The 14524-nt window shown below is 35.1% G+C and overlaps 2 protein-coding genes and 1 pseudogene across 2 annotated transcripts; 2 read left to right on the top strand and 1 right to left on the bottom strand.

Annotated features, from left to right (window-relative positions):
- The first annotated feature begins 5364 nt into the window (after positions 1 to 5364).
- Positions 5365 to 9621, top strand: LOC111881055 (alpha-L-arabinofuranosidase 1). The gene is made up of 18 exons (XM_023877446.3): positions 5365 to 5634; positions 6032 to 6235; positions 6323 to 6377; positions 6465 to 6676; positions 6756 to 6877; positions 6958 to 7105; positions 7176 to 7245; positions 7368 to 7513; positions 7593 to 7638; positions 7723 to 7775; positions 7901 to 8045; positions 8131 to 8249; positions 8349 to 8420; positions 8520 to 8623; positions 8692 to 8748; positions 8841 to 9039; positions 9143 to 9286; positions 9390 to 9621. Exons 2-18 carry the CDS (start codon positions 6065 to 6067, stop codon positions 9537 to 9539), a joined length of 2013 nt encoding a protein of 670 aa, XP_023733214.1. The 5' UTR covers positions 5365 to 5634; positions 6032 to 6064; the 3' UTR covers positions 9540 to 9621.
- Positions 9622 to 10686: 1065 nt separating this feature from the next.
- LOC111881056 (50S ribosomal protein 5, chloroplastic) lies at positions 10687 to 12551 on the bottom strand. The gene is made up of 2 exons (XM_023877447.2): positions 12394 to 12551; positions 10687 to 11152 (listed from the first exon to the last, which is right to left on the bottom strand). The coding sequence occupies exons 1-2, from the start codon at positions 12482 to 12484 to the stop codon at positions 10833 to 10835; spliced, it is 411 nt and encodes a 136-aa protein (XP_023733215.1). The 5' UTR covers positions 12485 to 12551; the 3' UTR covers positions 10687 to 10832.
- Positions 12552 to 13387: 836 nt separating this feature from the next.
- On the top strand, positions 13388 to 14166 carry LOC111881051 (guanosine deaminase-like; annotated as a pseudogene).
- The last annotated feature ends 358 nt before the right edge of the window (positions 14167 to 14524 follow it).

Raw genomic sequence — 14524 nt, 5'->3', positions numbered from 1 at the left:
TTTCTATAAATAACATAACTAAGAATCATATCCATTCGTTGTAGAAATATGCAAACATCAATTTTCATAACGATTTCATTGCAAGGAAATAAACAAATAAATAAATAAGTCAAACCAAAATTTATTTTATTTATAAAAGCAGCGGAAAACATTTGTCCTTACAATGCAAAACATTGAAAAACTATGCTAATACATCTTCCTTAGCAATCTAATTCTAACTCTAAGTAGTAGCTCAAGAATCTAATCTTCGAGAAATGCGATCGAAATCCATTCCTTCACGGTTAGATTCTGCTCACTTCTTCCCTTAAGCTTCCTTTCTTTTCTTCGATCCTACAAAACATCAATTGTAATCTTATCACATTATGTATTAAGGATCCAGAATAGAAGCTTAAAAGAGTTAGTTAATGGATTTTACCTATATTAGAGCCATACGTTTCGACTCTCCCATCTCTTAGATCTTTTAGGTAAATGGGGCAGCTTCGTCTCCAGTGCCCTTTCTCTTGGCAATAAAAGCAAATTGACTCTTTTGGAACATGACATGGAACTACTTCAGACATTGCCTTTCTCTTATGATCAAACTTTTCGATCATAGCATGTCTTTCGTTGCCATTGTCTACATCCATAGAGGTCTTGAAGGCAGATTCACCAATCAACTTTGCTTTTCCATTGCGCCAAACCATTTCTGATTCAGCAACAATAAGCATATAGGTGAGATCTATAAGGGTCACGTCGTGGTTCATCATATAGTACTCTCTTACGAACTCACTATACGAGTTAGGAAGTGACTGAAGAACCCAATCAACAGCCATTTCCTCACAGACAATGGATCCCGACATTCTTAACCTATCAATGTGCGACTTCATCCCTAGGACGTGTGCACACACCGACTTTCCTTCTTTATGTTTACTTGCCAAAAGGGCTTGAGTGATCTTGAACTTTTCAAGCCTTTGAACTTGTGGGTTAGGGAGAATAATTGGAGGAGGTGGAGGAAATGAAGCATGATTTCTTGTTCCTCGATCGAATCGTGGAATATCATCTTCATGTGGAAAGCTTGTTCCACGGGATTTGGGAAGACCATAGTTGTCGAACTTTGACATCTACAAAACGGGAGAAAACAAATTCAAGTTAGTTGATTGATTGAGTCCTTAGTAAATCACCCAAATGAGATACTAAGGCTAGGACCCAACACGATATTCTACAACTCGGGAGAGGGATGTCGTAACCCAAATTGCAGAACATTTGAAGGTAAGTGAATGACGATTCACTAATTTCCACCATGAAAAACGAAAAAGAAATTTAGGTTCTAAATCTATGAAAACTCCTAGATCCTTTGAGATTCATTGAACATTTCAATGGCATGTTTAAATCTCGATATGCCCCTCTTGTTTGTGACTGGGATGCCGAGGATCACAAAGCGGGTATGAATAACCATGCAAACTTACATGGTGCCCTCACATGTTACAGTCACCTATTCGATGTGCCGGTAATCCACACACGCTCCACCGAACTATGACAAACATTGAGTCACCCTTTGTTACCTTTTCTTAGAACCATTTAGTGTGCCGGTAAACCACACACGCTCCACTAACGTCTTCACAAGGGCATAAAGTGTAATTTCATGGAATTGCATCAATTCACTTTTGCCTAAGTAACTAAGATTGGGAATTTGAAAAACATTTAGTTACTTTAGTAATTCATTATACTTATAATGGAAGGTTTCGTCCTATCCTACCCGTTTGGCTAATGACCCTCCACTAGTCAAGAGTGCGGTGGGTAAGAGTGGATACCCATTCAATCGCCATTTTATAGGCAATTTGCTTAAACACCCCTTATAGACCAGCTTCGTGAATGAGGCCTACTAACGGTAAGACTGACTTTTACTCATACATATATATAATGTTAGACGTTTAATGTTATATATAGTATAGGGTGTATTTTACACTTTTAAAATATTAGGTGGTCAAATTTAACAATTATACTTTTAATTCAATTAAATTGTAAACCTAAACTTTTATGGATTTATCAAACCTCTTTTAATTATACACCTTAATTAATTAATAAAACCATAAGGGTGTGATTTGAACTTTTCAAAACAATACTAGGGTTTTAGAATTTAACATTCCTAATTAAACCTTTAATCAACTTTTAAATTCCAAAACTTGAGGGCAAGTTTTGAAACATTTCAAAAACATTAGGGTTTAGAATTTAAATATACATCAAAATTAAACTATTAATCAAAATTTAAATTCCAAAACTTGAGGGTAAGTTTTGAAACATTTCAAAACATTAGGGTTTTAACTATTTAAATTTCAAAACAACAAAACTTTTGGGTTCAAATTTAAACTATAAAACCTAAAGTGGAAATCATGAAACTTTTCATAACAATAAGGATCAAATAACAAATAATATAAATTAACATTTAATTACATAATTATCCATATTTGATTTATTAAATGATTTCTTGCAAAACAATTTACCAATTTAATCAAAATAATTAATCAATTATCACATAAGGAAACAATTATCTTATTAATTGATAAATATCTTCAATTAGATCAAGAATATAGTCAAATATATCATAAAATCGGATTTATATTGATCTAATATGATAAGGCAACTATCCCTAAGCAAAAATAGCAAGAAATCCCGGTTTACCCTCCATCTGACCAGTCGACTCGCCGAGTCAGGCATGGACTTGGCGAGTTCATCTATGGACTCGGCGAGTCCAGCCTCTAGAACCACAAAAATCGAATTTTTCAATCATATAATGCATCAATACAATAGAAACCAGTCTAGTCTCTAATACCACTGATGGGTTTTGGTCATAAGACATCCTATGTGCTCATACAAACCCTAATGTTTGGATCTAGGTTTCTCTATTGTACATGCAAGTTATCCAAGACTATAAACCCTAATTCTAGCATTCAAGTAATCATATTAACATGAGAATAGGTTTAAGATATTACCTTGATTGTTATGTAGCAATAACAATCCCATTTCCTTCTTCTATTGACTTTAGAAAGCTTAGAGTCACAAATGTCACTCCTTTAATGGTTCACAAACACCAAGAGCAAGAGGATGAAGAGGAGAGAGGAAGGAGGCTGCCCAAAACGTGTTCTAACCCTAGAAGAATGCTTCACCACGTTTTTGGGTCATAAGGGATGTATATATAGTAAGACTATTAGGGTTATCTAACAAGGAAACCCTAATTTGGATGCTTAAGCCCTAAGCAACCCATGGACTCCTTTAATTAAGGCCTTGGACGATTTCCTTATGGGTTTCCCCATAGAATTCGTCCACTCCTTAATACAAGGCAATCCATGGCCCAAATTGCAATTATCTTATAATTACAATTCCAGTCCCTTAAGTTTAATTAATCTCTTTTAGTCACAAAACTAATTACTAATTAATTCTTGACTAATATTAATTAAACAATATGATTTCTCCTTTAATATATTATCCTCATAATATATTAATAAATCATATTTAATCCTTTCTCTCCATAATTCATCCTATCAAGTTGCTTTGGTGAAGGCAACCCAAAAGGACCATGCACCATCGGGTCAAGTACATACCAAAATAGTTATGGACTTAGACACTAATCCAACAATGTAATCATGTCTAGGGTCAATATACCTGATCAACTATATTTATTCAATACATGACCAACATGTGCTTGGGAGTGATTGTGGTGTTGCAACAGGCCTAAAACTTACCAAATATTTCTACCAAAAGGAATTGATGGAACAAAACCTTCAACATAAAATACTATAGGAGTATTTTGATCAAAGCAATATACATTGTAGAAATTCGTTCCAAGTGTTGCTACTCATTCTTTCCTAGCGATAGTTTACTTGCTTTAGTAATTCCTTTATGTTTATCGCTTAGTAGAACACTTTATCTATCGTATAGAGATACATCTTGTTTCATATCTCTTGATTCAATTCAGTGGACTTACCACCCTCTCCTTCCTGATCATTTTTTTAGAATGAGATGCCTCCAAAGAAAAGACCCAGCTCAAAGAACAACAATCCTCCACCACCTCCTCAGTTCGATTCCGCTATGTTCCAGGCAGCTGTTACTGCCGCTGTGGTTAGCGCAATGTCACAGATGAACCCCGGTGGTTCTGGCGGGCCAGGAGGTGGTACCCATCCCCAAAATCAGGAAGGTGGCCAGGGACACCAGAAGGAGTGTTCCTATAAAGACTTCATGAACACAAAACCCACACCTTTCGACGGCACTGGAGGTGTCATTGCCTTGACTCGATGGTTAGAGAAGATCGAGTCCATTTTCGAAATCTGTTCCTGTTATGAGGTCAACAAAGTAAAATTCGTCGCTTGCACCTTCGCCAACAGAGCTTTGACCTGGTGGAATGGTCGAGTCAAATCCCTAACCCTACCAGTGGCAAATGCTATGGGTTGGGAGAGCTTGAAAGAGCTCATGCTTGCTGAGTACTGCCCTCGGGGTGAAATGCAGAAACTGGAGCACAAACTCTAGAACCTAAAGATGAACGGTTCCGATATTGCTGCTTACACATCTAGGTTTGAAGACCTAGCGATCCTCTGCCTGGGAATGGTCGCCCCGGAAAGCAAAAAGATTGAAAGATACATCTGGGGGCTGACCCAGCCAACCAAAGGAAATGTCTTGGCTGCTAGGCTAAGCACCTTCGACATCGCTAAGTGCCTGGCGCAGACTCTGATTGATCATGGAGTCGATCTCAATGAAGTGACCACCGCTCCTGAACTGGCTAAAGGGAGTGGTGAGAAAAGAAAATTTTGGAAACAGAAGAAGGGTTAGTCTTCGCAGGAGCCCTCAAAGAAACAACAAACGGTGGCAGTCCACGCTGCTACTACTCCTGCGACTCAAGCACCTACCAATAGATATACTGGTACCCTCCCTTGGCGCAACAAGTGCAATTACCACCACCGTATCCCCGGCCCATGTCGTGAAATACTCTGCAACAACTGTGGCAAGAAGGGTCACATTGCCCGAAACTGCAGAACACCAGCCAACCAACCAATCAGGCATCTGGAACAGGTGTCGGTCAGGCCTGCTATGGTTGTGGCGAAGTCGGACTCTACAAGAGAAATTGCCCCAAGACAGCAGCCATTGGCAACACTGGGATATATATATATATATATATATATATATATATATATATATATATATATATATATATATATATATATATATATATATATATATATATATATATATATATATATGGTTGTGACCTTTAAAGATATAATTTTTTTATATAACTATAAAACCTATTATACTTCAATAATTGCATTAATGTGAATATTTTAATTTGGTTTACAAATCTAGTAAAAGATTTAAACATAAATAACGGCATTTCGGCCATTGTTGCACATGACTTCCAACAGAATTTAATCTCACAGTCATCCCTAACCAAATGTGCAGCCAAATCCAAGTAAATACGTTTATCATAATTTTCACACCAAGAATCTTTTCTTGTTTAAGCAACAACACACTCATCAGTAATCGGTGTAGAACACTTCACTGGTTTCTTCCTCCAAAATTCAAAGTCAATTTATTTGCTATTTAAGCACCACACAATTCGTTCATCTCTGCAATTCTCATTCATTCTCTTCGTGGCCTGCATGTACCAAAGTAAGCTTTCTTTATCGCTTCCCCGATTTCTTTAATGGTTTTTTGAATTTGATCATCGAATTATGCTCTTCTTGCGACCTAATTTTGACCCTTTCATAGTCAATCGATCGCATATTTGTTATTTGCTTTGCGATCACTGATTACTCTTCCTTCGAATTGTTACATCCATATTGAATTTGAAATTTCAAAGCTCGAACTTCCCCAATTCAAATTTATGGGGTTCTCCAAAATTTTAAGCAACAATCAGATGTAGTGAAAGTCAGGTTCAAACCTGGCATGACTTCTTAGCTATCTGTGTATTCTAATTTACTTTTTACGCTTTACGACTACTTTTTTTCTTCATCGTAACAAAATTCGTTATATTTATCCTTTTCTGGCTTCTCTTTTGCTATAATAGGCCACAAAGACTCAAGTATTCACTGAAGAACCAATGGGTAGAAGCTGTGATCATGACGCTCTCATACTTGGCCTTCTAATTGGGTTTTGTGTCCTGTTTCAATGTTCTGCAACTTTGTGGGATACGAATGCATTGCTGGTTGTAAATGCTTCTAAAAGCTCCACAAGGAAGATGCCCGAAAGCCTCTTTGGTGTTTTCTTTGAGGTACATATCATCTTCCTTTTGTTTATTACAAATTCAAACATCACTTTCATGCTTCAACAAAACTCTTAATCTTAACTGCATTTACAGGAGATCAACCATGCTGGTGCAGGTGGGCTATGGGCAGAACTAGTAAGCAACAGAGGTAAGTACATACAATGAGGGCATTTAAGTCTTTTGCATTTCAGATGTTTGAGTAAGAGTTAGTGACACTTTATTTAAATCATGTCAGGTTTTGAATCAGGGGGACAACATTCTCCTTCCATTATTGCCCCTTGGTCAATAATTGGTGATGACTCAATGCTAAAAGTATCAACAGATTTTTCCTCATGCTTCAAGCAAAATCCCATTGCACTTCGAATGGAAGTGGTTTGTGATGATCATGGGACAAATATTTGTCCAGATGGTGGTGTTGGTATATATAACCCTGGTCATTGGGGAATGGTAAGTAACTTTTTACCAATTTGCCCTTCAAAAAGTACACTACTTATGTGGTATTTGTGTTTTTTTTTCTTGCATGTAGAATATTGAAGAAGGGAAGACTTACAATTTAGTATTTTATATTCGATCATCGGGATCAATCAATGTGTCAGTGTCTTTGACAGATTCTATTGGCGTCGAAACACTAGCTACCACAAATATCATGTAATGACGATTTTACCCTCTGTGGGCAAAAATGTTAAAAAGATTTCTTGAATTACCAAAGGGTTTTATTGTCTTTTCAGAGCAAGTGATGTATCAAATTGGACAAAGATGGAGACTAAATTAGAAGCAAAAGGAAGCAACCCTAATTCTAGACTACAACTAAAGACTGATAAAAAGGGAATCATATGGTTTGATCAAGTTTCTTTAATGCCCACCGATACATACAAGGTAAAGTTACCCATTTTTGGAAGGGTATTTTAGTCATTTGACTCGAATAAACGGATTTTGTTTGGAACAGGGGCATGGCTTCCGGAATGATCTTTTTAAAATGGTTGCAGATATGAAGCCAGGATTTATCAGATTTCCAGGTTAATAATATAATATATTTCACTTGTTTTTTTAAATGTGGTAACATTGATTAAATAGCACATATAATTATAAAAGATATTTTAGTGATTCTTATTTATTTATTTATTTTTTTGGAAATTAGGTGGATGCTTTGTTGAAGGAGAGTATTTAAGAAATGCATTTAGGTGGAAAGAAACTGTGGGCCCATGGGAGGAGAGACCAGGTCATTTTGGTGATGTATGGATGTATTGGACTGAAGATGCACTTGGACACTTTGAATTTTTTCAGGTAAAAAAATATATATATTTTTTATAAATTTTAACAACTTTACACAATTTGAATAAATTTTGGTTAAATTTTTCCACAGTTGGCTGAAGATTTAGGTGCAGCCCCAATATGGGTATTCAACAATGGTAATAATAATAATAATATATGATTTATAAATTATAATCTGAGATTTATCTAAAAAAAATTCTTATTTCTTTTGGTAATTAAAGGAATTAGCCATAAGGAGTCTGTTGATCCCTCCAACATCATGCCTTTTGTACAGGTATTATTCTCTTACTCTCTTACTCTCTTACTAATACTCTTTTCTTTTTATATGTTTATATGTTTATATATTTATAAGTTATAACCATTTTTTATTATTTATAAAAAAATGTTTTGGATATTTAGGAAGCTCTTGATGGAATTGAGTTTGCTAGAGGTGATCCAAATTCAACATGGGGATCTGTTAGAGCTGCTATGGGACACCCAAAGCCTTTTGATTTGAAATATGTTGCTATTGGAAATGAAGATTGTTGGCTTAAAAATTATCGTGGTATGCATCTTGAGGGCATTTTCGTCTTTTCCTGGAAATTAATCTGATCTATATAATATCATATATGCACTTATTTATGAAACAGCAAATTACCTTCAGTTTTATGCTGCAATTCAAAAAGCTTATCCCGACATCAAAATGATATCCAATTGTGATGGATCAAATAGTCCATTGGATCACCCTGCAGATATGTATGATTTTCATGTAAGATTCTATAGTCAAAGTCAAACTTGTTTTATTTTTTATATATAAAAATTCAAATCAGATTTATTTTCTAATCATCGGTTTATTATTTTTTTTAAGATTTACGCAAATGCAAGCACTGTATTTTCTATGGCTAATACCTTTGATCATACATCACGTGTTGGCCCAAAGGTTTGTTAATTTTTAATTGTTAATTGTTAATTTTTAATTGTTAATTGTAAAATGTAAATCAATTAATTACGTGAAAATTAATTATTTTATTTATTTCAGGCGTTTGTGAGCGAGTATGCTGTGACAGGAAACGACGCTGGTTCTGGAAGTCTTTTAGGAGCTCTCGCAGAAGCTGGATTCCTTATTGGTGTAGAAAAGAACAGGTTTGTTGACTTTGACTTTGACTTTGACTTTGACTGATTTTGACTTGCAATGAGATTGTTATTTGCAGCGATGTTGTTGAAATGGCGAGTTATGCACCTTTGTTCGTGAACACCAACGATAGGCGGTATGACTTTTATTCAATCTATGTGGAAAAAGACGTAAATGCCCTTAGTATTTTGAGTATTGTGATGATGGGAAGTGTTTTATTTTGTTAAGGTGGATGCCGGATGCAATAGTTTTTGATTCTTCTCAATCATATGGAACACCAAGTTATTGGATGCAACATTTCTTCAAAGAGTCAAATGGTGCAACTCTTCTAAAGTCAACCCTCCAATCAAACTCATCCACGTCACTCGAGGCTTCGGCTATTGTGTATCGAGACACGGAGGATGATAAAAACTACTTGAGAGTAAAAGTAACATAACTTTTCGTAAATATATATTTTTTTCATTAAATTTGTTTTTAAGGAATCATTTAATTGAAGTGCAAAAAATATAAAATATTTGTATGTTTTATAGGTTGTGAACTTTGGGAGCAACACGGTTAATTTGAAGATAATGATTGATGGGGTGGATGCGAATTTACTAGACACTTCGGGGTCGAAAACCGTTCTTTCATCTACGAATGTGAGGGATGAAAACTCATTTGCCAATCCAAACAAGGTAAGGATGAAAATGGAAATGGAAATGGAAAGGGTATTTTTGTCTTTTAATAAATGGGGTGTTATTTGGAAAGTGTGTATTGACGAGATGGGATTTGGTGCAGGTTACACCTGTCAAAAGCTTATTGGAGACAGCTGGAAAGAATATGGATGTTGTCTTGTTACCACATTCTTTAACTTGTTTCGATGTATTAATGAAATCGGATATCACACAAATGACAAGTGATGATAAGTCGTATGTATCCTCTATGTAAGAAGGTGTTGTTCACTTGTTTGTATAATATTTTTATTAATAAATGAATAAATAAAGGATAAATAAAAAGTTTGTTTATGGCATTTTCTTGGTGTTCCCCACATGTTTGCTAACACTACATTAATATACTATATTAATCCACAACATTCTTAGGAATAGTTAACTTTAGAGACTTTAGTTTTTGGCCACAATAGTTTTAAATGTTGACAATTTTAGTCCAAAGTTTAGACCCTTTAGGTTTTAGCCACAATAATTTTGGGGTTTGACAGTTTTTGTCTCTAGATTGGAGTTTGACAGTTTTAGCCATAAAGGTTTCAAGAATTTGTCACTTTTAGTCAATGACATTTACCAAATATGACACTTCAAGTTTTTACCACATTAGTTTGTGGAGTTGATATTTTTCGTCCTGCTATCTTGGATAATCTACTACACGACCCTACTTTTTTCATAACATTATACACACAAGTTAGAAACAACAAACAAGAAAAATAATCAAAGAAACACCACAACATGTAACAATGAAAAAAAATATTTGAACCGCCGCGAAGCGCGGATTACCTTCTAGTATATATTAAATCAAAAAGACCTTAGGAATAATAATTTTTTTGGCTTTAGGTTTTTGCCACAATTGTTTTCTGAATTTGACATTTTTCATCCTCGAAGTAAAACTTTTATATTTTTAAGTTTTGATTTAGTTTTTGTGTATTTAGGTTTTTGCGACAAATCTTTAGAGACTTTGACACTTTTCGTCCTTACAGTCTAAAGTTTTATATTTTGATGTTTTTACAACAAATTTTTAGTGACTTTGACACTTTTCAACCTTGTAGTCAAAACTTTTATATTTTGACATAAAAACACAAAAAACCTTCCTTAGACTTTCGCCATCATATTTTCCCAACTTTGGCAGCTTTCACACTATAGCCACAACATTTTTGGTTTTTCTCTATCAGTATTCTTTTTTTCAATTGTACACTTTTGACATCTAATTTTAGGGGTTGTCGGCTTTCTCATCTATTTGTGACGATTTATACTTTCAACACATCTTTTAAAGTTTGTCGATTTTCAACTTCTATTGCATAGTCCAAAAGCGGCAAAGCCGCGTGTCCTTTTCTAGTTATAAATTATAAACTAATTAATTAAGATCAAAATTAATGTGAAGGTTTTTCTTGCAATTAAGATCAAAAATCTACACATACATTTCCATCTTTCAAGCAACTCGTTCGATGTATTCAGAAACAAAAACAACAATATTTTGAAATCAAAACTCCTTAGAGTGAGAGGTCAAATAGTCAACTCATACATTCTTGTTCTTTTTCATCTTTGAAGGAGGCCATCTTCCCTTCTTCCTCAAGTGGCGTTTCCTGACAAGCCTCTTTCTTCTCATTCTTATCTTCTTCGCCAGCTTCATTTTCAATTTCTGGTCCACCTGAGCTTGAACTTTTGACTCCAATGGAAGCTTTTCCACTGACAAGCTTTCATCAATGGCTTCCACAGCCGCCGGAGTGGTGCTTTCCGGCTCCACACCATCCACGCCTGCCACCGCCTTCATAATCATTGAACCTTGTCCTTTATGTTTCAACACAAAGGGTGTTTGAATCAAATGTACCCTGGAAACTACATCAGTGAAGAACAGAAGGGTAAAATGGTCAATTTACTCATATTCATTCAGTCAGAAAAAAAAAAGAAACATCACTTCTAGATACAAGGGTAAAATGGTCATTTACTCAACTTTAGCACCCTCGGAACTAAATGTAGCACAACCAAGTAACTACATCAGTGAAACATAGAAGGGTAGAATGGTCATTTACTCACATTCAGTACCCAACCAAGTAACTACGTCAGTGAAACATAGAAGGGTAGAATGGTCATTAACGCACATTCAGTACTCTTGGAACTAGATGTACCACAACCAAGTAACTACAACAGTGAAGCATAGAAGGGTAGAATGGTCATTTACTCACATCGAGATGTTTCATGAAGCCCAAAAAAATGTCAGTTACAGAGACACGGTAAAGTGGTAATTTAATCATATTACCCTCAGAACTAAATGTAGCACAACCAAGTAACTACCCCAGTGAAGCATAGAAGGGTACAATGGTCATTTACTCACATTCAGTACCCTCAGGGACTAAACGTAGCACAACCAATTAACTACTAGTGAAGCATCATTTCCAGACACGAGGGTAAAAATGGTACTCAAATTCAGTCCAAAAGTAAAACATTACAACACTTGCTTTAGGCAAAAATTACCAATTCAACCCTCTACATCATCTTGAACAAGATTATTTGATCAATATTGAAGGATGTTATAACAACATTGTTTAATAATAACTCAAAGCACACAATTTGCAATTTTTTACAAGTATTTTGATTTATTTAATCTTTGATCCTTTACAATTTCAAGCTATAGTAGTTCTCAAATGATTGTACTCATTTAGTACAAAAGAAGATATAGTCTTTGTTCATATGAGACTCCATTTATCCATCTAACACTTTATCCATACATCACTTAATGGAAATACAGAAACAAACCCATAGCTCTCAGTAACACAGAAACTATGAATTCATATATTCCCCCAATAATTTGAGTGAAAAACATTTTACTCCAAAAAGAACATCAAGGAATCTTTTAAAATGTGTTGCTGATTGGGGAATTTTATCGAACAGTTGGTGTCCATTTAAAACAAAATAATTGTGTTAAAATCGCTTCATCTTGTTACCAACAGTCGCATTGCACATTCGTTCTATACCATTTCGTTTGTAAGATAACGCATATACACATCAAAGATTCGGTTCAGTTGAGCGAATTCACAATAAAATGAGCTGGAAAAGTAGATAAATTGAGTTGTACTTACAGGCATTGAAAGCAACGGAAGAAGTTGATCGGGATGAAGATAACTGAGAACAAACTGCGGGTGGAATTGCAGTGAAATGAAGAAGAACCATTGTGTCGTCAGGTTGAGGTCTCTGGTTTCAGGATAGGCTTTTTGTTAGAAGAAATAAGGTTTGATATAGTAAAGGATAAGAGGCGTGAAAGAAATCCGGGTTCGGGTTCGGGTATGAATGGCGCATCCATATTTCTTATTTGGTATTATTATTTATTTATCTCTAAATATTATTAAAAACAAAACTTAAATTCTCCACTTAAATCCGGACGGTCATTGCATTTCAATCTTATATTCTACACCCTTAGATCATTTTTCGACATCATCCTTACACCCAAAAACCCGTTGCCTAATGTTGTCTTTCGCTCGTCATTTACTCTCTCCGTCTATTCTTCCGATGTAACGTTAAGAAACAGGTAAACCATTCGCTTCTACTTCAATCGGCTAAGATGACACATCTTTTGATCTCCACCACCTTTGTACACCTCTTCTAATCCCATTGTTGCTTTCCTCTCCACTGCCTACAAAAAGATGACGGAATACCCATATTATTCAATCAACATGTAGATTTCAGGGCTTTCTTTTTCTGATTTTAGGGTTTTCACTTCCATCTTTCGTTTTCAACTGTCGACTTAAAATTGACCGGCGATTGTCATCTTGAAAAGTGCTTTTTGCATATTTGTTTGAGTAATTGTGAGTTTTTGTTGGGTTTTGAAGGTAAATAGAACGTCAATATTAAATTCAATTTTCTTCTTCAGCAATTTGATCTCCTTATGTAGGAAGTTTAATGCGTGTGATTGATATTAAACACCAGATCATGATAGTTGGGCGTTTTTGCATTTTTCATTGCTTTGTCAACGTTTTTGTTCTGAATTTATTCATATGTTTCTGAGATCTATCTCAATTCTTTCATTTATACATACCTTTTTTCCCATGATCTTATCGTATTCCTATACTCCATTCCATGGATGCTCATGCTCACGTTTTTTCTTCTCTTTGCTATCAAACAGTTGTTGAAACTAAAGACAGGACCATATCTGTTGCTTCAGCTTTTTCTGGCCACCAGCAAGGTTAGATAAGATCCACTGCTAATCAATTTTTGGTGCACAACAATTTCTTGACAAAAGCTGTTGATAATTATCAGTCAGCTGTATAGGATAGAGACCACAAATTGTTGACAAAAGCTGTTGAAGAAGCTTATAAAGGAGTAGATAATGGAGATGGATGCCCATTTGGTGCAGTTGTTGTTTGCAAAGATGAGATTGTTGTGATTGTTCATAACATGGTTTTAAAACACAAAAATCCAACTGCTCATGCTGAAGTTACAACAATAAGAGAGGTTAGTTAGACTCATTTTTACCTATAAATAATAGTAAATTACCATTATGCCCTCCTTTTGTCTAATGAATAAAAAACGACTGTCTGCTTGTGAATTTAGTCTTTTTTTTTTTTTGTCATTGTTAGATAGTTTTTTACTAATTATTATTTTTACACCATGTATTTCAGGCATGTAAAAAACTCAACCAAATTGAGCTCTTTGATTGTGAGATTTATGCCTCTTGTGAGCCCGATCCTATGTGCTTAGGTTACACGAAATGGTGTATATGTTTTCTATGGAAACTGCAATTTTACCTAGGCTATCTTATCACATAAGCCAAATAAAGCCGAATTCACATGGAGTAGAGTACAACAATGATCAAGAATTATGACCATGATACGGCTCGTGGCACAATGTCAAGACTATGGTTGGCACATATCATTTTCTACTGTATGTATGATATGTATGGTACGTGGTATCTTGGGGAGCTCACTAAGCTTTGTGCTTACAATTGTTGTTTATGGTTTTAGGTACTTTCGGTTCAAAAGGGAAGGTCCGACTTTATCATAGTGCATACACCTATATTTTCTGCAACTTAGTGATTTTGGGATTGTACTTTGATAAATATTTAATTATGATATACTAATGTTTGAGTAAAGGAAAATTGGTGTTTTGATTATGTAAAAAAATGAAACTTTTACCTTGAGGTTTTCGGGATGTTACAATTGTATTTATCTAAAATAGTCTAGATGGTCACCATATTTGTCGGGGCGTATGTCGATC

The sequence above is a fragment of the Lactuca sativa genome, chromosome 8 (assembly GCF_002870075.4).
Source record: "Lactuca sativa cultivar Salinas chromosome 8, Lsat_Salinas_v11, whole genome shotgun sequence".
In the NCBI taxonomy this organism is placed as follows: Eukaryota; Viridiplantae; Streptophyta; class Magnoliopsida; order Asterales; family Asteraceae; genus Lactuca; species Lactuca sativa.
This window is presented reverse-complemented; position numbering and strand designations above follow the sequence as displayed.